This window comes from Zonotrichia albicollis, chromosome 9 (assembly GCF_047830755.1).
Source record: "Zonotrichia albicollis isolate bZonAlb1 chromosome 9, bZonAlb1.hap1, whole genome shotgun sequence".
Lineage (NCBI taxonomy): Eukaryota > Metazoa > Chordata > Aves > Passeriformes > Passerellidae > Zonotrichia > Zonotrichia albicollis.
In genome coordinates this window covers 34350646-34376440 of record NC_133827.1, presented here as the reverse complement: position 1 = coordinate 34376440, position 25795 = coordinate 34350646, and the positions used below count along the sequence as shown (strand labels likewise).

The 25795-nt window shown below is 42.0% G+C and overlaps 2 protein-coding genes across 7 annotated transcripts in view; one reads left to right on the top strand and one right to left on the bottom strand.

Moving 5' to 3' along the window:
• ATP11B (ATPase phospholipid transporting 11B (putative)) overlaps positions 1-6520 on the top strand; it is a 66167-nt gene extending 59647 nt beyond the window's left edge. For 2 of the 6 annotated variants that reach the window (XR_012581668.1, XM_074547366.1), the window contains 2 exons: positions 4075-4148; positions 5730-6520. Coding sequence is in view for 2 of the 6 variants with exons in the window: in XM_074547366.1 (XP_074403467.1) it covers positions 4075-4108 (34 nt within the window). In the remaining 4 variants the exon portion in view is untranslated. Of the gene's footprint in view, positions 1-1362; positions 2440-4074; positions 5514-5684 lie in introns of those variants that run through there. The other 4 variants (XR_012581667.1, XR_012581669.1, XM_074547364.1 and 1 more) reach the window with 2 other exon arrangements.
• A 1153-nt stretch (positions 6521-7673) lies between these two features.
• DCUN1D1 (defective in cullin neddylation 1 domain containing 1) lies at positions 7674-25766 on the bottom strand. The gene is made up of 7 exons (XM_005484820.4): positions 25611-25766; positions 17840-18056; positions 16412-16580; positions 15798-15928; positions 11728-11810; positions 11394-11490; positions 7674-10410 (listed from the first exon to the last, which is right to left on the bottom strand). Exons 1-7 carry the CDS (start codon positions 25611-25613, stop codon positions 10331-10333), a joined length of 780 nt encoding a protein of 259 aa, XP_005484877.1. The 5' UTR covers positions 25614-25766; the 3' UTR covers positions 7674-10330.
• Between the last annotated feature and the right edge of the window lie 29 nt (positions 25767-25795).

Below are 25795 nucleotides of genomic sequence, written 5' to 3'. Positions count from 1 at the left end.
AGGCTTTGTTCATGACCTTGAGCTGCTTTGTTTTTTACCTAAATCTCCAGAAGATTGTGCAGTCCCCAACAGGATGGTCTTTTGAGTACTTGTACTCCATAAAACAGCTAAATATTCAACCAGGAAGTAGCTGCAAATTATTTTTGTTGATTGAAGTGATGCTGACGAATATGTTGTTTGTGCAAGTGCTGTAGAATGAAGAGCACTATTTTAAATAACATTGCTGTAGGCAGCTTGTGTTATATTCTCTGCTCCTGATATTCTGTCAAATACGATACTCTGTCAAATATGATAACATGAAATCAAACCTTGTATCAATTTTTGATAAAAACTTTGATGAATCAAAGTGATACAAATGCTTGGAGTAGTGGGCCACAGGAATATAGTCTCTTGTGCTTAATTTACTGCTTGTAAAATGTATTTGAGAAGTATTTTCTATAACTTCATTAGCCAGTTAGAATATAAAATGTGTGGTGTGGTATGTTAAAATGCATTTTGTCTGTCTGTTCCATTAAATTGTCTGTCGACTTGTCAGTCACTAAAATATTAAGAATGCTGGATCACATACATCACTTGTACAGTAGGAATCATTGCTAATTTGTTTGGTCTCCCATTAGTGGTTCTTGTGTCAAGGCACTGGATGGAACAGTTCTAAAGAAACAGCAGATTTCTGACAGAGCCTGATTTGGAGGATAGGCTCGTTGTGTTTTTATTTCCTGCCTCCCAAACTTCTCACTTTTCCCATACAGTCCTAGAATGCTGTGCAGCCAAGAACAGGATTTCTTCCCAAGCAGTAATCAAGTGAAAGACATTGAGAGACCCCTCTGAGTCAGCAGCTGTGACAGCAGGGTGGTTTCCTGATGTTCTGAAGTGTAAGAGGAGGGGCTGGAACAGGTTCCTGGCTGTAGATAAGTTTTGCCTCCCCCAGGCTCAGGCAGTGTGGAGGTTTCCTGCTGGGACACGGCTGTGCTGGGTTCCCAGGCTGGCTGTGCTCCACAGGGCTCTGCTGGAGCAGCCTCACGGTGCCTCTGGACACAGGCAGCATTCCCAGCCTCCCGAGGCACAGCACTGAAACTTCAGCTGCAAAACAGGCATAGAAACCTCTGGTTGTTTTAATTTATGGTGATGGAAATAGCTGTAGCTGTGTGCTGATTACACAGCAGGCATGAATTGGCCTCTGTTTCCAAAGGTCTGAATGAACTGCAGGTACCTACATGAAATTAGTGCATTAGTCCTTTAAAGAGGTAAATCTGCCTGCTCTTGCAACACTTCTATCTTTTGCTCTCATAGACTTTTCTCCTCACCTCCCAGTACAAATACAAGTTCCCAGTCAGCCAAACTTTTTTTTTATTGTTACTTTAGATCATGGAGTTCAACGGATCCCTTCTATGCCAACGACAGGAGCATCCTGACTCTCTCCACAATGGACTCAGCCACTTGCTGACAGGGACATTTTTGAGTGCCTTGTGGAAGCCCTGTGGCGCTCACACACCTGTAGCAGGTGCTGAGGCGAGCTCAGTGTCCGGCGCTGCCCCAGGAAAGCCCAGAGGACTCCTGAGTGCAGCCAGGGCTTGCCTGGCCTGGCAAAATCTGCACTGCAATTGCTTCCAGGAATTTTTCTAATTATATCTACAAATTGCTAAATAAGTTTTTTGGTTTTTGGGTTTTTTTTTTAAGGAATGCTTTTACCTCAGACCATTTGATCCTTTTTGTTGCTGTATGAGCAGATTGGAATCCTACATTTAATACTGGAGATACCCCTGTAGGGCAATGACAGAAATCTTTCTCCTCCCAAATTTGAGTGATCCGATTTGAATCAATTTGAATCTGCACAATTAAACTTTTAAAAGTTGTGTTTTTAATGATGACCCTTCCTTTTAAACACACATTCATTTTGAGCTGTCTTGCAGATGCTGTCTTAGCAGTTTGTTACTTCTGTGGACAGTTACTCTATTCTATAAGCAATCATTTTAGTAATTTTTGAGAGTTAAATGCAATTCAAATATTTATGCTGGTGTATGAGTGGCTAATATATTAGTCATTGCTTTGAAAAACACTTAACTGTGACAAATCAGTAATTTGTAATAATAAGGGATATAGCAGCTCAGTGTTCTCCTAAAGTCCAATTCAGAAACCAGTCATCTTTTATTATGCCCTGTATGTTTTGTTAACCGTTCTGGATCCTGACATGGAAAAATTTGTTAAGAATTGACGGGTTGAGCAGAAGTCTCACTAGCATAAATTTTTGAATTATTAATCATTTTAAAGTTGGGGAATTTTTGCATGTTTTGTTCTTTTTCATGTATTTATATTTGGTCACGTTGTACTTTGAAGATATAATTAATGCTTAATTATCTTCGTCTCTCGGAAGGATCCGAGACCTTGATGGCAATGTTTTGATACCTAAGTATGCCAATAAAAACCAATTGCACAGTTGGAGCTCTGGGTGGTGCATCCTGCAGGTGCCTCCCTGGCCCAGTACAGACCTGTCTGCATGCTGGGGGCTGGGGAGCAGCAGCGTTTCACTGTTCCCTCAGCCAGGGAGGCTGAACCACTGCTTGTCCTGGGATGTGGGAGATGAAGTGGAGGTGCCTTAGAACAGAGCTGTTCATGGCTGGGACTGGGAAAAGTGCTGCTGCTCCAGGACACCCCCTTTTGTCACCTCTGACAGTGACATCCCATCAATAACTGGGATACTTGTCCTTTCAGACACTTGAAAGTGTAAAGATCCATCTTAAAGTTAGCTCTGGGTAAAAACTGCAAATCTGGGCCACTGCAAACCTGGCTGAGTGTAACTGGGCTGCTGCCAGGGCAGTGCATCCCTCCTGTCATCCCCAGTTCTCCCAGGTTCAATGAGCAAAGGAACAGGTCCTGCTTTCCAGGGATCACATCCTTCAGATGTTCCTGACCTACAAACAGCTCTGCTGTTCATTTTCCTGCCCGTGACTTTAACTGGGATTATTTCAGCTCTCCTCTTGGAGTTTTGTTTTTGCATTAGTGCCTGGCAGCTTCTCTCAGACCTGAAGGCTGCAGGTACTGTGGAGTTTACAAGATCTCAGTGCTCAAGGCAACATCTGCGTGGGAAAGAAATGGTCATTGCAACTTCATTGTTAAATTTCTAGTGACTTGAACTTGCACACAAGGGATTTTCCCCACTGTTACAGGTAAAGATTAGTTGAGAAATTAAGAAGCTTTAAAAATAAATTACGAGACAAGAAGAAGGAACAAAATACAGCAAACTTTCCTTTTAAATAAGTGTTTAATTCAGCGTTCATAGTGCATTTTTGTATCATGTCCTCAGATGCCTGAGTGCAGTGAAGCTTGAGGCTGAAAATGTCAGTGTGCACTAGATCCCCCCAGAGAGTGCCCAGGGGATGAAGAAACACTAAAATTGAGCTTTGTCTTCTCGTGCAGCAGGTATGAACATGTGACTAACCCCACTGCATGGGGCTGAGAACCTGGATCCAGCTGGAGAGGCAATAATCCATCCAGTCCCCTCCAGATCTGCAAGTAGTAGCAAAATACAGTTTTCACCGACTCCTAACTTCCTTTATATTTCATATCTATCTTAAACCTGGGTTTAAAATAGTAATTTTCTTCCTGGTAGTTTATCTTCCTAGGAGTCTTCATGCTGCCATGGATACCTAGGAAATGCAGAATTATTTACTACTCTAATCAGATATCTGCTGTTTGGCTGTATTTTACACCTCAGCCAGAGTGTTTCACCTTTCAGCAGTGCTTGTTTGTCCATGTCAGGCCCAGCATTGTCCTGTCAGTGTGTGTGAGCGTGTGCCCTCATCCCTCCATCCATCAGTGTGTGGTTCGTGTGTCCTGCCCTGAGCCTGTTCCTTGTGTGAGGGGAGCAGAGGCTTTGCCCAAAACCCCACTCCAAGCATTTCCAGTGGCCCAGCTCTGTAGGTGATGTATTTTGGCTTTTACCACACCAGTGTGTTGAGTAGATTTGCACAAAAGCAGCGCAGTCGTGTATTTGAAGAATAATTTGCACTCATGATGTGTTTCTTTAAAACCTTCCATCTCCTCTCCTCCCTTTCCCCCTGCTTTCCCTTTTCCCAGTGTTTGTAAGGTTACCGAAGAAACTTGCATTTAAACAATTCAGGAAGGAGTTAAGAATCCATCCCTCGGCCAAGGTATATTTTTCTATTTGCAGTAAATCTAAGTCAGTAATGTCTCATTGAGTAAGAGCATAGATGTGGTTTGCTTGAGGACAGACTTTTTGGTGTGACAAATATTTTGTGTGGAAGTCACCGGGGTTTTGTGTTGATATCACAAATCTTTTAAAACTGCTCCTATTCAAGGAAGAAAGATATTTTGTATTTCTTTGATAGCTGAAGTGTAGGAGCCAGTTCAGTGTGCCCTGGGCACAGTGCAGAGTCCTTCATGAGGGAAACTGAACAATCCAGTTAAAAATTCAGTGTAATGCTGGCATTTACCTCCCACTGCAAATGTGAACGAGTGGGGGAGGCTTTGCTAAGGGGAGGAAAAGTTTTATTATTTACCTTTTAGCCTTGAAATCCATAAAAGCCTGTAGCAGATGTTTGTAGTTCAAAGCAAGAGTAGTGTGCACTCACTTTACTATGCAGTGTCCACGAGGAAGCACCTTCTCCATGGGATCACGTTCTCTGCAGGTCAGTTCTGCCTATGGGAATAACAGGGTTTGGTTTTGTTACTTGGAAAATTTTTGTTTGCCAAACTCATGGTTTTAAGAGGATGCAGTGGAAAAAAACCCGAGATGTTCTGAATTGGTTCAAAAACTAAAATGTAAAGATTCTGTTTAAAAATACTCTGTATTTTTTAAGATTACAGCAGGGAAGGGGGAACAGGATCTTCAAAGGAAGGAATGCTGAAAACATTGGTTTTTCATTTTCAGAAATATTTGAGAAAAGCTTATGCAACTTAGAATGCATATTAAGCACCTATAATTTCTTATAGGAATAAAATATAATTTTCTAGTGCTAGAAGTGTCTCAAAGCTGCAGCCTAAATTATTTTTCAGTTTTCTATCTGCTATTGCTGTACTTATAAATATGTGATTTTGGTAAAATTCAGTCTTCCAAAGTGCTCAAGCAAAATGTGCTTTTGAATTACTTATTTTGAAGTTATTATTTTTTTTGGTGTAGAATCCCTCATACCTCACCATTGTCACTGCCCTCACCACTGCTTTTTTACACAGATTGTTACACAGATGCCACTGCTTAAAGAAGCCATTCCTAGAGCTGGGCAAACCTTTCACCAGGGCCTCATTTGAGCCTTTATCCCGTTCCTAAATGATTTCCCAGCCAGACTCTGCTTTGCAGCTCCGGGCTGGGCTTTTATTCTGCAAATGTTTTTATTGTTGGTTGTTTCGCACGTTCCCTGCTTCTGCTCTTTGTTCCCCATGGCTCGGTTTGGTTTCTGCTCTGCTTTGGAGCAGGGCGGGGGTGCGGGGATGCTCTGGCAGCTCCTGCCGCGGGGTGTGCCAGGGGTGTGCCAGGGGTGTGCCAGGGATGTGCCAGGGCTGTGCCAGGGATATGCCAGGGGTGTGCCAGGGCTGTGCCAGGATGTGCAGGGATGTGCCAGGGATGTGCAGGGCTGTGCCAAGGGTGTGCCAGGGCTGTGCCAGGATGTGCCGGGGCTGTGCCAGGGGTGTGCCGGGGATGTGCAGGGGATGTGCTGGAATGTGCCAAGGCTGTGCCAGGCTTCTGCTTCCTATGGGTTTCTCTCTCCCTTCAGCTCAGTGCTGCTCCCAAGGCGTCAGGACCGGCTCAGAGCCCTCCGAGCCGCCTGTGCTGCTGCTCCTTCGGGGACCTTGGTGCCGCTGCTGCCGCCGCCCGGCTCCGGCTGAGCCGCTCCGCGTCCCCGCGGGGGAACAGCGCCGGGACACAAACGCGCAGCTCCCGCAGGCTCAGAGCGACGCTTGGCTCGGCTGTCAGAGACCCCGGCACCACCTCCGAGGCCTGGGGCTTTATTCATCTCTCCTCAGCAGTTTTCAAGGAAATTCCTTCAAACTGCAGCAGGTTCTCACCCTTTTACGTTTTGACAACAGGAAAAAAGATGATCTGTGGAGCGTGCAGTTGAAAAGGGTTAAAAATGAGGCGCACATTGCTCCAGAAGGATCTTAATTTGTATCTCAAAGAATATATTTTTACAATTCCTAGTTGCAGTCCTTATGACAGATTTCAGGTTTTATGCATACAAAAATAAATCATCATCTAGCCTCCTGTTTTTTTACTGAAGAGGGATTGAGCTTGCTTCTTTGCAGGAAAAAACAAATGGTTTCATCTCTGCAAGTATCTTTTAAAAGCTGTTGATCCTTAATTTTAGGCAGATTAGGGGTGTTGCCTACTGGAAATGAGCAATAAGTAATACAAAGAATTTTGGACCTCTGACACTGTGGCTGCCTCATGTTCTTTTTGCTCCTTTGACAGCGAGGCTGTGTGCTTGCTCCTTGTACAGCTTGGTCAGTAGTTGTTTTGAAAATGGTTTATGGAAATTATATTTATTAAATAAAATTTTCACTTCTAGCTGAGTCATTGTTTTAATTATGTAACTGGTAAAGATGGCAGAGCAAAACCAGGCTGGCTGCACCCTGGCCTAGGAACAGTCAGGAGCAGGGCTGGAGAGAAATCACCAGCAAGAAAAAGAACGTAACAAACCTGGGCCTCTCCCCACACAATTCTTACAGGCCCCTCATCTCACCCTCCCAGGTTCCTCGCCATAATTTGATTTATCCCTCAGACTCCTGCCAGTTGTCCTCTGAACACTGAAAAAGGCTTGAATTTGTATATTCCACAAACACAGAGTTGAGTTTAGAAAAGACACGGCTGCGGTTTCATGCAAAACATTCAAATTGCATTTAGGCAGCTTTTGCTGACAATTCCAGAAGCTGGCTGGCGAGTTTTCTGCCAGTTCAAATGGTCAGGTACAGGTGCCTATTCAGGAGCAAAACTCTTGGTGTTTATTTTCTGCAGATACTTCTGCTTTAGTAAACATTGGTACTAAAGCAGCTTCATATTTACAAATCTAAGGCCTAATTTTGATAGATGAAATTATAATTACAGCAAGTATTTAATGGTGTGGGCAACTGCTGGAGAGCTCAGGCCTCCAGCAGTTGCCCACACCACTGGTGTTTGTTTAATACATCACTGGTATTTGTTTAAAAGCCAACCCAGACAATTTACCATCCTCAAATAAAATCTACAGAGACTTCCGGCAACATTATTTAAATAAAAGTGCGAATGACAAAAGTTTATTAAATGCATTCTTAAAAAAAATTCTATCTTTCTTAAATAAGGATGTGTCAGTATGGATTTCACTGTAAAACAGTTTTGAGGCAAGTCATAAGTTACCTATTAACAGGCTGATCAATAAGGAGTGGCTTTCCTGCTGTACTTGAGGCAGAGCTGAGCCACTGCAGTGTGTGGTGTCTCCCTCCACAGCTGGGAGGATCTGCTGCAGGTGGGACTTGCAGACATTGGGAACAAGCAACAGGCAAGGTGGAGGAGCAGCTTTTAGATTTTTTTTCCCCCACCCAAAAGAAAGACTTGCCCTGAACTGTACTTTATGCAGAACACATGTATTCCATGCTTTTTTTCCCCCCCACTCCCTACAAGCACATTCCAGAAATAAATTTTACAAATAATACACTGAAACAATGCAGTACAAACCTCAGTCATGGCAATTTCACTGGAGCTTTATTGCCTCTGTTGGTAATGAGAGGGATTGTAAGAAGTTACATTTTGAACTTACAGAGATATGTAAATGATGGGTTTTTACTAAATATAATCTCAAGATTAAGTGTTTTATATCAGGGCACTTCTAATTTTGTACATATTTTAATGTATAAAAACAGTTTACAAACTTGATGTTTGCCTTTTTTTTTTTCTTGACATTTGGCAAAATTAAATCAATCCATTTGCGGGGAGATCATCAAATTGAAGACATAAGCACTTACGAATTAAAGCAATCCAAGTAAGCAACTGGCTGCATTCTTAAAAAAAAAAAAAACCAAAAAAACCAAAAAACAACCCCACACATATATAAAGGAAAAAAAACCACATGGCCATATCCGAGCACGTTTCAGTACAAAATATTCCCTGTAACCAGGCATTTTGTCCTTAGAACAACACCCTGTTAAATCAATGTTTCTTTCAACTTCAGTCATTTTGAAATACTTTTAAGATGCCATGATAGCACAAATAACCCTTTTCTGCAACATAATTAGTCAAAGTTTTTATGTATTTCTTTATAATTACACAGTAATTATAAGCATGTAGTACCAAACTGATGACAACACTATTTTGTTGGAAAGATCTTGCATTCAAAAGGAAGAGTCTCTAAAACACCACGGCATTTTGCCATTGCCCAACCCCTGACTTTTTTGAGGAGCAAGCCTGCATTGGGAAGAAAAGCAAGTCAGTTCTCCTCTCCAAGCACAGCACACTTGAACTAATCAATCTGAAACAGTACCAAAACCCTCAAGACAGAAAACAGCACGCAGAGATAACCTTGTCGAGCTTTTTTTTTCCACCCCACCCACCCCATAATTTCAAGTCCCCCGTTTTTATTTACACAAAACTGAGAAAGGAAATACTGAAAGCAGCAAAACACACAGTTTTTGGCATAGCCAATTCCAGTAGCTGGATAAAGTCTGCAATGTTTTTGAGGAACTGTATTTTTGGAATAAATGCACAACTGGATTTGCCAAAAGGGCACTGCTGTAAGGGGAGCCAGCCTTAAGGTCAACTGCACAGAGTACAAATAAAAATTTTAGCTGTTTAATAGTCAATTTTTCTTTAAAATACTTTTAGCATCTGCATAAAATCGTGCTGCAGTCTAGTGCAAGTACCAGTGACTCATCTCAAGAATAATTCTTGCCTTATCAGGGCACTATTTAGAGCATGGACTTCAACCCCCTCTTCTCACTTGTAAGTATGGTCTGTCTCCTCTCCTGGAGCTCGTTCTTTCCAGCTTGTTTTCCAGAGCGGGATTTATCACATCTCTTCCCAAGTAACTCAGTGAGGAGTAAAAGACCATAAAAGCAGCTCAAGAGCTCTTGTATTATTAAAGAATTGCATCTGATAAAACCTGCTTTGATCCAAATGAAGCCATTTAGTCAAATGCAGCAAGACAGAAGTAGTGATGATCAACAAAATAATTTAAACAAAGCCAGTGTAGTAGTTTGTATCTGATCTGTGCTTGTTTGGGAAAGCTTTACACTGAATTTCTGTATTTGGCAACCACAGTGATAAGTCAATTTAAGGAAAACTCAGCAAAATAATTTAAAAAAGGGTGTCATCCATAATGGCAGTACCTCTATGTTATGAAGATTTAACTTACCAGGATTACGGTTTCAAAACCCGGATTCACATCAACCTCACCAGCTTCTTGTACAACAGGGCCATTTGCTTTGTCACACCTCAGCCATAAAAGTCACATGTCTCAATTTAAAATACTGTATTGTGTAGCAAACAGTTAAGACACAAATTCAGTATATTCAAGTGTTTGATTTCCACAGAAATGAAAAACCTTTCTTTGACAGACAGATAAGCATTTCAAAACTGTACTGAAATCTGATTTCTTAGAGAGGAACCCAGAGAACGCTGGCTTCTGTGGGGACACAGCTCAGCCCACTGCGGGCTCTGCCGGGGCCCACGGGGGAAGTGCTCGAGTCGTGTTGTCCCCAAGCTGTCCCCAGAGCAGCTCAGCCTCAGCCAGCCTCAGCCAGGCACCAGAGAGCTCCAATCAACAGCCCTGGGGCTCCTGGGTCATTGCTGCCACTGCTGTGACCGGAGACTCAAACTCAGACGACACCTGCACTTTTCCAGAAAAGAAAAAACTCGGACCCAGTACACTTAAATATATCACTCTTGCAGGAAGTGCTATCAGTACAGTCTTTGCAACGAGCCCCAAGTGTGTATTTAAGGGTTCTTTTAAAAATTGTTTTGATTCAGATGCCATACAACAGTTGTCTGATGATGGACCAGCGTTGTGCTTTATGTGAAATCAGAAACCTCAAAATAATAATAAAGCTTCTAGGACTTATGGGAGATGAAACTAAGGTGATCCACCAACAAAAAATAAATCCATGATGAAATCCACAGTGTTGGAATTTTAACGGGCAAGAGTGGTCCAGACTAGAAGAAAAGCCCAAACCACCAGTAGAAGAATGAAATATGATATGGTCCAAGATGTATCCTTAAAGGTTTGTCTCAACCCTCAGCCATATTGTGAGGATTGATCTTCAGTTCAGTCCAGCCAGCAGAAATTGACTGTGCAATTTTCCATTTCAGGTATTGTACAGACTATGTACACTCTAGAAGGGTCCTTTAGTGCTACACTGTCGTACTTTTTGTCCCAGCAATTTGAGGGCGTGCAAATTCCACAAAGTCATCAATAAGAACTGGCCATGCCCCTAAAAGAGGAAAACATCAGAATGTAAGAACTTGGTTCAACAAGGCATTCTTTCACAAGCTTCATATCCAGACAAGATACTTGCTTTCCAGTATTAAACTAGACAGAGTTTGAAGCAAAAAAATATTATTTTATTTTCCTGCTTGAAATTTAAGAGCTGATTAAATATTTCTGCTTCCTTTAAAGCCAGTTAATACACATCACTTTCAAGGGTTATCTTCCAGACAAAAACAAAAAACTGACCAAAATCCTAACTCAACACTGACAAGGGAATGAGGACGGTCCATAATTACTAAATAAAGTTGGAGCAGTTTGCTGCCCTCTGCTCTGGAGGCATCCCAAGTTGAGTTTCCCCCCTCACTGAAGATGTGGTGCCAAGGGCTGAGGGCAGTCAGCTGCTCTTGGCTGCACATGGGCTGAAGGGGAAAGATCGATACAGAATTTACAAGAAACACATTTGGTAGGAAGTGAGTTCTGTTCAGCAGCCCCTTGTGCTGCCAGCTTCACTTCTATGTCAGAACATGTCCAAGGCTCACATAAACTGAAGCAACCAGAGTTCAAAACATCCTCAGCTATGAAATGCAGTAACCAGAGGACCCTACACAGAGCTGCACAAACCACGGATCAGTTACTTGGATGAAGATGCCAGAACTGCACCAACACAGAATCTGTGGGTTTGAAATGGACATATAGCAGGGTTTGTCTCAATAAGAAAGAATTTGAGGTTGTCTCAGTAAGAAAGAATTTGTGGCTGAGCTTAGAACAAAGAAAGAAAATGGATTCCGTGAAAGCGCCAGCATTTCTTTTTAAAACATTAATAACAGATCTGATTACAACATGCATTAAAGCTGCCCTAACTGGACTTCAGATCACCAGAAATACTTTAATGGAGCTGCTATTGAGGTTGTGCCAAAGCAGATGCACAGTAATAAATGTAACATAAAACACAGTTAGAAGTTAATGAGAGAAAATGGCAATGCTTACCTTCCTCATCATAGTTAGACATGTCATCTGCTATCATTGTACTAAAGTCTAGAAGAAGGTTCCAGGTATCCTTAGGAATTGATCTTTTATGATGCTCCTGTTTGGAGAGGTGGAAAATTCATATTTAAAAAAATAAATTCAAACCCTATTAGACATTCATTTTTACTGTCTCAAACACATCCATATCCCCAAAACATATTTCTATTGTAGACACTATGAATATCTGGGATTTAGATCAAGACAGTCTTATTTCATCTACTCAATAACTTAAAGATGTTTATCTTCCAAGGTCTGAAAATACTGCAGTCCACATTAGGTAAAGGTTTAAACTTACCAACAAAAATTTGTTCCACAAGTCTAGAAATTTAAATCTTCCATTAAGTACTAAATTCCAGTAGGCAATGGCCATTTCTAAATCTGTAATATTAAAATAATGACTTTTAGAGATGTACATATCAAATACATAATCTCCACAAGTATCTAACACCAGGATGAATCATGTATCCGTAAACATGAAAAGATTAAACTCATGCAAATATACTCATGGATCCTTTACAAAAAGGCAACCATAAATAAAGTGTTACACACATATTTTATATTTTACAGAACTGAAGATTGCCCATATTAATATCTAACATATCCAAAACCCCCCAGAACATTGCATATGCCTTTTGCTATCTAACAATACTTTAGTTAAAAGTCAGCAAAATATTTTCAGTTAAAGATGCTATTGGCTTGAAAAGAAAATTTGTAATATTTTGTACTGAGACTTTCTTTTTTTAATGTACAAAATACAATTTAGATAAAACCAACTTTTAATGATTTCATTTTCATTTTTTTAATGATTTCATTCATAAGGCAACCTTATTACAAGTGCTGCCTTTGTAATGAGACTTTTGTCAAATGCTCATTTCTGTAGTCAAGATTTCCTTTTGAAAGAGACTCTGGGTAGTGTCCTTGAGCAGACAGACGATTGTTGATTTATTTGTTGGTGGTGTTGTTTTGGTTGAGTATTTGCTTTTGTTTGGGGTTTCTTTGTTGGTGCTTTGGGGTAGTTTTTGGCCGTTTTGGTTTGGGATTTTTTTCCTTTTGTTTGTTGGGTGTTTTTTGTGGTGAGTTGGCTTTTTTTGTTCTTCTTTCCAAGCCTCCAGTTGAATTGCTGCTTGTTAGGAATGAGAGAGGCCTGGCCTGACAGACTGGAGAGCAGCCCCTGCCTGCCAGCAGCTCCCAGAACCCGGCTGGTGTGGCTGGGCCAGAGCCAATCCCCCTCCCTGGGGCCAGGAGGGGCAGGCAGGAGCCTGGGAGCACATCAGGAGATCTGGAACCCCCAGCTGTGCCCAGGGGCAGCTGCACTTGCAGGAATGACCTGGGGATTGCTGCAGCACCAAACCCCACTCACTGGGAATTGCCCAATTCAGCATCCTCAGCCACGGGAATCACACAGTGACCCCAAAAGGCTGCCCAGCTAAGCGGCCTCTTTTTAAAAAAAGCTCTTATGGCAGACTAGCAAAGTTCTTCTATAAACAATCCCCTTGTGGAAGCAGGGGGAGAAGGCACAGGATCAACTGCACACCTCAGGAAAAGAAGAAAAAAATCCACACCAATAAACCAAGAGCTCCACTCCCTTCCTTCCCCCAGGATGCCCAAATATTTAAAAGAACCCAGGGAGGTGGATCTTGGAGGTGAAACCAACATAAACAAAACAAAGTATGAAATCTGCATTGCTGGAGGGAAAATAGGAGCTGATGAGGAGTTGCAGAATTGTTTAGCATCTGATATTAAAAGTTCTCAAACAGCAGAGTCACATTATTGTATCTCCTGACCAAAGCAGAGAATAAAATTTGTGAAGGATTTTCTGCTGTAAAGCTGCAAAGAGGTTTGATTTCAGACAAAAGTGCAAGAAGCAGTGACAAATTACACAGAAGTCACTACTCCTCAGTAAATAAAGCTGCATCTGAAAATGGCAACTCATTCAAGACTGTAGAGGCTCAAAGTCTCTCTTTAACAGCAGATTCAGGTACAAAAAAAATACATTTTAGTTTTCAACTAAAACTACTGTCTTTCTAAAAATTAATAGATACAAACTTCAGAGGAAGCTGATCAGTTCCTCCAGGAAAAAGATTAAAAACTAAGTTTTATTTACTTGTGCTGCATTAATGGTGTGCATATAAAAAGGCAAGGTGATCAAATCACTGCATTTTGCACTGGTTTGTAAACAATCACTATAAACAAACTGTGCATTCTGACATTTTTATACAATTTTGAGGTAATTCTTGTGGCTAAGCAAAGGCTGTTAAAAGCTAAATCTCAGGGTGCTGCAACCTCAAACTTGCTGCATGAGTCCAAACATGTAAAGCATGATGACATAACACCTTGGGACAAACTACATTTTTAAAAATGAATTATATTAAATAGCAAACTGGAAGGTAAAGATACAATTTTAGATTTCTGTAAGTGTGAAAATGCTCAGTGAAATCCTCCTGGATCAAACAGAAGAGTCTCAAAATTCCTCCATTTTGAATTTTATCCACAGAGATGCAAGAGAAGCAAACAAAGTTTGAGATGAACAGCAGCTACAGGGAATTCTCCAGTGAGATGCAAATAGCACAAGAACTTTTCAGACACCCTCCTACTTACACAGTAGTAGGAATTATGCAGAGGAAATATATTTCCAGAACTGTGCCTGAACTACTGCACAATGTTTGCAAGATTAGAGGCCAATATACATTAAAATCAATTTGGCAAGTTCCTACAAGCAGTTATTTAGACACACCAAAATTAATTGCCTAACTAGCAGCACTTACTTTGCAGCTCTGTATTTCTCCCAGTATTGTTTTGCTCCAGGGTTTCCAGAATTATTCTGCCCTGTTGTAAATTCATGCCTAGAACTGTGTATTTATGAGCACCAAAATGGCTGGGAAGCATCCAGACTTTAGGCTCAGACTTCCAGACCCAGATTTTAAAACAAAAACAATTTAAAAGCCTATCTTACACTATGTATATGCCACATGGATCTCAGAAAACTATACCTGTCTGCCACTGCTAGAGCTGAACATGCAGGAAAAGCTTTATGATGAATGAGAAATAAAGCAAGTGAATGAGTTTTCCTGGGAAATTAATCCCACAATTCAGCTGCTGTCCACATTTCCCTTGTTGTAGCAGCCTAAAAAAATTATGATGATTTTCTACAAGAAATACAAATCAGCCTATTCATTTATTTGCATGATTCAGAAATGACTACAAGCATGCACAAGTATTTTCAGATGGTTTAGCAGCACTTTTAGCTTCTGTGGATACAATGAAATTCACAATCCACTGAAAACAACGAACAAGATAACAGCCAGATGTCAAAGAAGGACACAGAACTTTTGCTTATTTACTTATTTTTCAATACTCATTTTAAGTCAAAAGTTGGTCAGTACATAAAAGCCAGTAAAACTAAAGCAGAAAACTCATCTTTACACAGCCTGGGAATGCAAAGCTGTCCAGTGGCAGCCAGTTGAGAGCATTTTCATTACTGAGAAGAACAAATTCACAACCTGCAAAGGAAGAACCTACCAGCCTTTCCATATTTTATTATTTCTCAAAACCAGAAAAATTAACTTAAGAAGTTACAGGATCATGAAAAGCTAGTTATGGCTAATAGCCAAATCTCACTGTAGAGAAATGAATGTACATCCTGGCTGCTAAACATCACTGCTTGAAAGAAATTTTTATTCCCTCATTTTTGTTGTTTTGAATAGACAGAGCTACAGTTTGTTGCTTTAATTCCATCCAAACTGTGATGTTCTGAAATTATTTTAAATAAGTTATTTTTCCACTCTACCTGTTACTTCCACTAAAGCCATACTCCATGTGTGAACTCTGAAATAATGACAAAAAGTCTTCAGTGAGGTAAGGGAAAAAAAAACTCTGTAGGTAGACACCAGCAGGCATCAGGCCCAGAACACAGGAATCCCTTTGTACCATTCCAGTTCTGTCCTGCTAAGACATTTGCAAGAATTTCTGGTGTTACAAGGGACTGTACAAATGTACTTACACAGAAAATGGTTTTACAGCTTCAATTTATCCTAAAAGTAAAAATTCAATTAATCTGTTCAGTGCTGCAAATTCTAAGTGGTGCAATTATGTCTTTAATATAAGAACATAATCCATTGTGCTCTCTGAGAACTGCACTCACTCTGAGTGAACGAATAAACCTTCTCCCATTAAATTCTGTAGCCTTTATTAATAATCAATTTGAATACTTTAAACTGACATCTATCTTTCTAAACACAGAGATATATTTTAACCCAAGGGTGATTATCTTTCAGATTCATTGGATCACAATAATACATTCATTTACAGCTTAAATCAGCCATTTCCAATATTTATGAACAAATGCTTGTGAATTAGAATACATACCTAAACCTTTCTGTCCTGGGTTCTTTGCAAAGTTGAAAGTAAATTGATAAAAATCCTTAAATCTTCCTGGCTCTTTTAATTCTTGTTCCATTTTAGGAATCTGGGCCTTCAGTTTTTCTATGCTGTCACATCTGCATTTTAAAAAGCACATTTGTTTGTATATTTATTTATTATTCATTTTGCCATAAAAACATGAGTTAAACAAAAATCTATAAACTGTTTGTAGAATACAATATGGTTATCAAAACAGAATTCAGGAAGCCTTTGATGAGTCTGAACCTCTACAAGAATTTCATTTGTTATTTCTTCATGTTGCATTTGCACATACAACTGACATACCAGGTTCCAGAATCCACAAAATTTTTAGGAAGATGTGATAAAGACTCCTGCAGTGTCACAAGGCAGAGAAACCCCAGGTGTGCCCAACATCCCTGCTCCAGCTGCCAGAGCAGCTCTGTGCCAGCCACACACAACCAAGGGGGGGCTGCGTTTTCCAGAGGCAGATGAGCCATGCTGGGCTCTGAAACACCTCAGAAAGGACACCAAGAGTGAGAATTCCCCAAAGCAGGACCCTGGATCACACTGGGACCATCCAACCCTCAGTGAGCACTTACCCCAGCTCAGTCATTCCATCCATGAACTCCAGCTTTGAGAATTCACACTGGGTGGCAGCCCGGAACTTCCACGCGATGATGAGCACGGTGATGCTGGCTGGGTCGAGGGCTAGGTCATCACAGAACTGCTGAATTCCATCTATACCAATCTTGTTTTCATCTTGAGGATCTTGGGCACAGAAAAATAAGGATCAAGAAAAACAGATACTTGAAAAAGCTAATTTGTTCAACAAGTATATTTAGGACAAGGAAGCATTTTCAAGATACCATTTTTGGGATCTGCCCTTATAAGAGAATATTTTAAAAACAAAATTAAATGAGTGCTCCCAATGGTTAAGCTTTAACAATTGAGGCAGTTACTGCAATAAAGCCTCCCATACAATGAAGATCATGTTATTTTAATTGAGAGACAAAAGCACCACAAACATTTATTTTCTGCCTAATAATGTGCAGGATCTTCTGACTCATTCATTCATTCTCTCCCCCCAGCACACTCCATTTTTGGCCTCTTTGGTCAGACTCATGAGATGTGTTCCCACAGAAGCCATTCTGCAGTGATCATTTCCAAGCTGTACCAACACTCAAATCTGCCCATCCACAGCTCCCCCAAGAGCAGATTTAGGCATTTCCTGGCCCACAGGAGGTTTCCAGCATGCAGAGGTTGGACACAGAAACCTCCAGGCGGAAGTTATGCTGCTCCATTAGCGATTCCAAGTCAGCCAGGTCCACTCCTCTTTCCACAAAGGAATCAACATCTGGTCTGGAAGTGAGATGCTCACATTTCAACTGTGCTAACAAAGATCTACTAACACAAGCCAACACAGACTTCACAAAAATGGTATTTGGATTATACATATAAAACATAGGGAAACTGACAGAAAACAGAGCACTCGTTTTTAGATTAAGGGCTAAAACACAGGATTTGCTCTGCTCTACTGAATCCACTTTATGTGATAGGCTATCAGTTGAACACTGGCTATATAACAGATACAGAGACTCTGTTTTCTTTTCCACTCTCTTTGTAAATACCTGATAATAACAAGCTGAATAAAAACTAAGGTAGAACCCATCCCTAGTATGCAACCACCTTGTCCTTTGTCAGGAACAAGTCCTGTGTGATGTGCCTTCCTCAGGAGACTTCCCTAAAATCCTCATTAACCATCACAACTACTCACTGCACACACAGCTCTAGCTCAGACCCTAATATCCTACAAATGTAGATACATTCAGAGCACATAAAGTAACTGCATGTAATCCTCGTGAAGCAGAAACCTACCTATATTTCCCTTCTAATTTGTATTATTAGCACAGAAAAAAAAGCTGAAAGAGTCAGTTAAGATTTCCCAGCACAAAAGCACAACATCACCAATACATTGTAAATAAGAATTATACAAGTATGAAATAAGCTTTAAAATTCAGGGTACTCACCTTTGTATCTGTTATATAGTTGTTCTAACTTCTTTCTGTCCAGTGATCCTTTAACACTCTCTCGTATATAAAGTTCAGGGTTTTGGAAAAAGTTGTCTGTTGCAACATCTAACTTCCAGTCATTTTGAGACAGACAACTCACTGCTGTCTTTTCACTAGATTGTGTGAAGACCATAAACTGACGCACTTTATCCTTCTGTGATGATTTCAACTTGTTCTAGTGGAAACAGACAATACTGTAACTAGAAATGTCTACTGGACAAAAAAAACCCCACCAGTAAATAAAAACCAGTCTCTTAAAGCTTTTTAAATCGGTATCTTTATCCCAAGCAATCAGGATATGAAAATATCTGATCCAGTTCCTCCAGAGGTGGGGCAGAGCAGGCCACTGAGCTGTTGAGCCCCTCTGAGGAGCAGGCTGGGGTCCCTTTGGTCCCAGCCACTGCAGGACCAGGGCTACACCTGCACGGGATCTCCTGAGGGGCCTCTTGATGGCAGCAAGGGACCAGGCTGGGACATCAGCTCAGGGAGCTACACACTGAAACACCTTCAAGACTTCTTTTCCTTTAAAGAGATTTTTCACTTTGAAGGTTCTCAGCTCCACCTACATAACTTGCAAAACATTCCAGCGAGCAGGCATTGTCTCCATTTCCCAGGTGCGGAACCGAAGCTCAGGAAAAGAGGCAGCGGTGCCTGAGGCAGGCGGGGGAGGGAGCAGCCAAGGTGCGAGCCCGGGAATTCCAGGCCTCCTGCCCAGAGCCAGCCATCCCGCCCTGCTCCAGCCCAGAACTGAACACACATTTGCTGCTTATCAGCACAGAGGATTCCCAAGGATATTTCTGATGAGGAGAAGCACACTCAGGATTTCAAGGGTATGAGTTACACAAAACTAACTGCTCATCAAGAGAAAGCAATCACAGCTCCTGCACTACATCCACAGCTCACTCAATACAGTCAAAGCAAACACTCCCAAGGTTACAACTTGGTACAGAAAAGTTCTGACAAAATTTTAAATCAGGTCTGGATTCCTTACATGGCACAAGTATTTCAAACAAAAATTTTTAGTTTACTTTGTATTCTAACCAAAACTTGTATATTCTGTTCATTATTGTATCTGTAATTTCAACAGCTCCTTCTCAGTGAATATGGAGAAAAAGGGCAAAAAAAAATCCCGTGACATGATAAGATTCAGCCAGAGAATGATTTAGGAGCAGTATGTGCTCAAGCTCTCAATTCCAAAGTGTTAATTAGTGTTCAATCACATCATCATAAGAAAAAATAACTAATGCTTCAGAGCACAAATTCATCTGCCCTAAAAGTCAGGATTAGTTTTCTGTGGCTTGATGATGAGTGTGAACACTTATTTGTAAGAATAGTTAAGTCATCAGCTTCAGACTTACTGAAAAAAATACAAGAACATCACAACTGGAATAAACTGATAACCATATAATACACTGAACAGAACAATACCCTCAGCTCAGCTCCTGTGCCCCCCATGTGTCAATGCCTGGCTCCAGAGCAGACACTCAGCACCTTGCACTACTGAGCTCACACTTCCACAAAAATCTCTTACACTGACAAGGCCATGTGGAACAACTCCCAGGAATGACTAAATAGATTTTTAGTTGCAGCTTTTTAAAATATATTGTAAACTCAGATTATTGAAAACAAACCACTGAAAGAAATCCCAAATGAAGATGAAACCATCCCAAATTTAAATTTCTCTATCAATTACCAGCTTCCTCTAATCAGTTCCACACAGCCAGACTGCTGCATCACCACAGACTCAGCTGCACTATAGGGCAGCCATACTTAATTACCTTAGCTTTCCTTTTTTTCTTTACAAAGCTGGTGCCTTTAATCTTTAGTATTTTGGGTTTTTTTCAAAACGTGTACACATAAGTATGCATAGCCCATTTAATAGTGAGTACTCTCCAAAACCCCAGGAGAGAGGGGTTTGTTCTTCCCTGTGCCTGCAAGGGTGAGCTCTAAAAGCAGTGACATCCCACAAATGTCAAGGAACAGGTTTAAGTAGGCTTTACCATGCATGCCCAGGACCACAGAAGGTGGCATGTTCTGCATCTTGTCACATAAAAGAAGAGTGCAATTTGTTAGAACAAAAGCTTGCAGCTTAAATGCCTTTTATGATAAAATTTAAATTCTACATATGTACAAGAGATTTTTCCATGCTTGGGGCTCCCTAAGTGATAGCAACAACATAAAACCTTTTTAAAAGAAGATTGAAATTGCAGAGAATCAAGCAGCTAATTACAACATTCAGTAAGGTATAAGATGCAATAAATCACACTGTTCAGCCATAATCTTTTTCTTTAATATTCGTATTTTTCCTGGTCAAATATGAGCTTATTTTTAGTGAAGTGCCAAAACCCTTTCTCTATATTTGATGAATGCTTCTGCAGAACCTTGCCAATATGGACAGGACACTCCACATCCTAAGTGACTGGGCACTCTCTGCAGGCCTACTACAGGACAGCAAGAGATGGAATTACTGCTGAGTTTTTATTATCCCGTTATAGCTCTTCTTCCAGCACATTAAAGACCCACACTTCAAGCAGGAACAGGTTCCAAACCTTCTGCACTTTTGAGGGCTATTTCTAGACACTGAGCACTAATACTCTATTATTGTTTCAAGTGCAATACAGAGCAGCACATAACCTTTAATCCAACAGTCATCAGGCAACAAATACCTGACACTGAAATTGTGCTCACTGTAATGCAACACAATCCATGTAAAACATCTCAGCTTTAACACAGGTTAAAAAGGAAGATAGAATTTTATTTAACATATATGTGTCTTGCCTATATATACAAATGAACACCAATAGAAAGCAAATGAAACAAATTTGTACTCTTATTTCTTGGATCAAAAGGCAATGGAAAAATTCAGTTCTGCAAGCCTTTGATCAAGTTTGTGCGGTATCCAAGCTACCTTTCATAATAAGGATGTCACAAGACAGATAACCTTACTCTTAAAACACAGAATAACTTCTCCAAATGAAAAGCTACATTGTGTAGATTCATAAAACTACACTTATTCTAATTAACATCTGGTTCTATAATTTTAATTTTAAAATGAACATTTGCCTCTTACAATGAAGTACCAAATTTGAATATTCTAATTCAATATCCTTTCCTTGATCAGATACTTCAGTGAAAAATTACAAATAAAAAATAAAATACTTGGACTTTTATTTCCCCACGTATTTTTTTCTCCTAGTCTCAGGTACAAAAAATGCTAGAACTTCTCTACCAACTCTGACTACAGCATTATTTTTCCTTATCTTCTGCACTGTTTTTAGTCACCCCAAATTCAAAGATAAGTTCTGCACACTGGTCATCAATATTTTGCAGACAGTTAACAGCTGGATGAGGGCTCCACTCTCCTGGATAAGGCTCATGGGAAACAGCACCAACCTTTGTCCCGCACTGCCCGGAGCGGGCGCTGAGGGTCCCGCCCGGAGCCTGCTCTTGGGCTTGGCTCCAAGGTCCCGTGAGGCCCCAGCGAGACAAGCAGGGCTCGGTGGGTTCTGCTGCCCAGACTCCCTTGCAGCCCCCAGGGAAGGCATTCACAGAGCCATTCCTCAGTGAGCGACTGCTTTGCACCTTCCCCAGCCAGATACAGACCTTCCAAACCCTGCGAGTTTCACTGCTAAGCAAAGGAATCTGAACGATGTGACATCTGCGCTTTTGTTTCAGGCAGGACTCAAAGAAAAGCCTGTTAAGTTCTCATGCATGTGACAGGTAAAAGCCTTTTCTAAAATAGTATCAACCTCCACGAAGTCTGGGCCTTTACACGGAGGCACTCGGACCCCAGCAGGAGCTGTGGGAAGGTCCCTGCTCCTGCCACGGACCCAGCTCAGGGCGCAGCCCCTCACCCGACCGCGCTCCTGTCCCTCGATGTGACACCAATGGCCAGGGAGCGCTGCTCCTGAACCACCCCGCCTCGGACTGGATCCATGACAGGAACCAAAGGCACCCAAAAACGTCTGCTTTACTGTTGTATTCAACAAACACATGGCTAAAGCCCAAAAGGCAGAATCATGAGTATTTTTTTGTTTTGTAAGAAAAACGTTAATTACAACAAAAATCTACAAACAGACAGAACTGCATCTTAACCCACCAACAGTGATGGCACACAGGTATACTACAAAAAAAATCTAAGGTAAAGACAAAAACAATGAAAGCAAATAGCCACAGTTTCTGAATACTGTAAACAAACTTGTCCTTCAACTACATTTTATTTTCCACAGCAGTTTCCCTAAGAGAGGGCACACGAAGTAAGACAGTCAGGACATCTGTAAGCTTCTGTTTCAAACTGATGTGAAATCTACTTGGCTGCAGTGGAACAGAACAAAAAGACTTAAAAAGTGTGTTGAGACATAAAATCCAAGGCAAAAATCACAACATAAAATTAAAGTTGCTTTCCAGCCTCTAGAATGTTCTTTTAATGGGTAAAATAATTTCAGTATTCACATGCAGGCAGAAGGTCAATTTACAGCTACCCAGAATATTGCTGTAGATATAATGGTAATTCATGCCAATCTGAGAGGTGAAGGAAATACAAAAATCAGGACTTTTCCAAACAAAAAAGGACAACATAAAGCAGCCAGTTGTTTAGCATTCTTAACTCTGGTCTGGGGCACAAGCTCTATTCATACTGTATATTTGCATTGGCACCATAAAACATGAGTAAAATATCAAGAGCTACATAATAAATTTCACACCTTGTTCTCAGAGCAGTTCATATTCTTGAATAGTTTTTTCATGGCTCTAGTTAAAAGTGATTTAAAGTATCAGTTCAAAGGGATCTCTGGTGAGCTAGGAGAGGAAACAGAATCATGCACCATCTTGTCTAGCACTCTGACTGCTCCGTCCGAAGCACAATGCCAAGAATCTGAAGTTTTACCATGGGACAACCAAACCTCAACTATTTAATATCAACAAACTGCTTCAGACATGCATATGCACCACTGCTTACACATATAAACAGCTGGCCTTGCAAAATAGCTCATGGAGTTAAACACCACATAACAATGTCATGAAGTACACTAACATTACAGGAGACAGCGTCAGACATGAAATTCTTGTAATATTAAATTTTACAACTTCCTGTCAGCTGAGGTTTGCTGTAAGAAATTATGTATTTATCAGCACAGAAATATTTTTCAGAGAACACAAACTGGACAATATAACAGTTAATATAAATAGAGACAAGGCTAGCACATGGCTCTGGATAAAGATGTAGATAATCACACACTTGCCTCGATTACCACACACAGTTCTAAATTCATTAAATCATTCAGAAATGTACGGGCAGTGAAGATGGCTCAGAGTACAAAGGACCAGCTCACTGCTCTGCCTTGATTCATGGGCACACCACTGTCCTTGGGATGGGATGAAGCACTAACACTACCAGGGAAGGTGAAGGACAGCACTTCTGCAGGTGCTGCTCAGCTCAGATGAAGCAAGGCTGAGTGCTCCCAGCAGCCAAGGAACACTGCCAGGGTGGTGGTGTCCCTTCCAGATCCAGGACAAAGATGGTTCAAGGGCAGGAAACCTCTGTCCTGAAGGCACAAAGCTCTGGCCATATGGACACTGGTGAGCCTAAGGCAGAGCCAGCAGGGCTCGATCTGGCAGTGCTGCATGGACAGGTGGGAGCCAGGGCCCAGCAGCAGGAGCCTGTGCCACGGCACTTGCTGTGCTGGACAAGCCACAGCCTCTGGGAGCACGAGCCACAGCAGTTGTGTACATGGGCACAAAAATGGGACATGGAATCTCATGTTTCTGGATGGGCATCCTCAGATCTCTGTGAAGTCTCCCTACCTTTCCCTACCCAAACAGAGGATTTTGCCATACCACAAGTAAGGGACAGAATCCTACACCCAGGCACTGGAAACCATCCATACCTGTATTTACTGCTTCTAAAAGCCACAGCCTGTCACTTAGTCCCACTTCAGTGTCATCCTTTCACCTGGGTGCTGGAGCCAACAAGCACAACCTGGAACACAGCTGTTTGCACAGGGCTACCAGCTCTGCTCGGGGCCAGGAGTGGAGCAGTCACACACTGATAAATACCAATCTACCAGCACAGAATTGCTACACAGAATATGTCTGCTGGTTCTTCAGTTAAGTGTTTCTAAGAAGACCAAGCAGACAGAACTCTGCTTTTCCTCACAAAAAGATATTCTCTGAGTAACGGGCTTCACTGTTTCTGTTATAATGCCACTTTCTACAGTATGGTTCAATTTAAATTTCTAATCTCATAGCCAGCCAATAATATATGTACATTCAAGACATTAACTGTCTATTTCATCAACTGGGTATCTGTTTTTCCTACCTACACTGGATATACTGTGAGACAGGTCTAGGTGATTTTTATGGAAAAAAGTCTTCATAAAAAGTTGTGTAACATTACTGGGTTTGCAGAATTTCAGACAGTCAAGCTTACAGTCTGAACTTTATTCAGACTTCAGTCCTAAGCTCTCATAAAAAAACACAAATGAAGATCTTCATTAAACTATTCAATTAAAAATTATACTAGTTACACAGTGACAAGTTTATTAGAGGTCTGCACACCACTAATTTAAATGCTGGCTAACCAAATTTTTATGCCAACGTAACTCCATCAATTAAAGGTGACGTTGTAATTTTTTTAATATGTTTTTAACTCTGCTTGTCAGAATAGTATTAACAGCAAGTATAAAATATTTTTATACCAATAAGCATACACAGTAGATCTTAGAATTCCCTCCTACACCCTTCCTAAGACGGTAACACTGCCACAGAAAAGTACTGCTTTAAATTGTACAGGTGTAGTAGCTAAAGCTGTTACAACATTTGAATATGGAGAAAGCCTGGAAGTACTACTATAAACTGTTCCCTCTGGTGCATAAGGCACTGCAAGAAACCAACGAGGGCCTCCTTAATTAAATTAAAGGAATACATTTTTCTTTTGTTTAGGCAAACAAAACCAGCAAATGCTGTTCTAAACACTGCAGTTTCCCCCTACAAGAAGCAAAGGAGAAAGTCAGTCGATTTGGGAATCCACAGCAAATCCTCAGTTTATAAGAAGAGTATTAAAGAGAAAACGCAAGATAAACCTTTACAAGACCTTTACTAGGATGACCTCTGCAAGGCCCTCCTTTACAACACTTCTATGAAAACAACCAAGACTCTAGAACAATTATCCAGAAATTCTCCGACAGAATCCCAGCTCAAGAAGCATCAACACCCCCAAGTTTCCCTGTGAGCTGACAGCACTTAGCGGGCCCTGAGACGCCTGAAATCCTGCGGAAAACCCCAGAGCAGCCCCTGGATGCGGGCAGCCCTTTGCACTCCCTCGGTGCTGCTGCAGGCACAGCCCGCACAGAGCCGCCCGCAGCACGGCCGCTGTCTCGCAGAGGCTCCCGAACCCTCACACCAGGTGCCAGCGAGCCCCTCCCGCCGTGCGGGGCCTGCCGGGGCGCCGCGGGTCGGAGCCTGGGCGGGATCCCGGCGCCCCCCGCTTAGGCCCCTGCCCGGAGCAGCCCCCGCCGCCCGCCCCGCGGCCCCGGCCCCGCACGCCTGCCCTGCCGTGCCCGGCAGGAGGACGAGCAGCGCCCGGGCCAGCACATCGTGCCCGGCTGCGGAGCCCCGACACCGGCCATTCGGCCGCTCCCGGACACCTAGCGCGCCACGACCAGGCCGCGCTGCCCCTGCCCGGCCCCGAGGCGCCACGCTGGGCCCGGAGGGGCCCCAGGCGGCCGCTCACCATGGTGGGGGCTGTGCGGGCCTCTCCCCTCCCGGCTCGGGCGGACACTGAGGGCGGCGGCGGCGACGCTTCCTCCGGCGGCGGCGGCTCCCGGCTCCTCACGGGCCCTTCCGCCGCCTTCCCCCGCTCATGCGCAGTGCGGGGAGCCGGGAGCCCTCGCAGGGGGCGGCCCCGGCCGCGTTCCC

Excerpts from the sequence above, each read along its gene's own strand:
- DCUN1D1 (XM_005484820.4), bottom strand. Across the intron at positions 11,811-15,797 it reads CCCAGGACAGAAAGGTTTAG|ATTTAGAAATGGCCATTGCC; the intron begins GTATGTATTCTA and ends TTAATATTACAG. Across the intron at positions 11,491-11,727 it reads TGTGGAACAAATTTTTGTTG|GAGCATCATAAAAGATCAAT; the intron begins GTAAGTTTAAAC and ends CTCTCCAAACAG.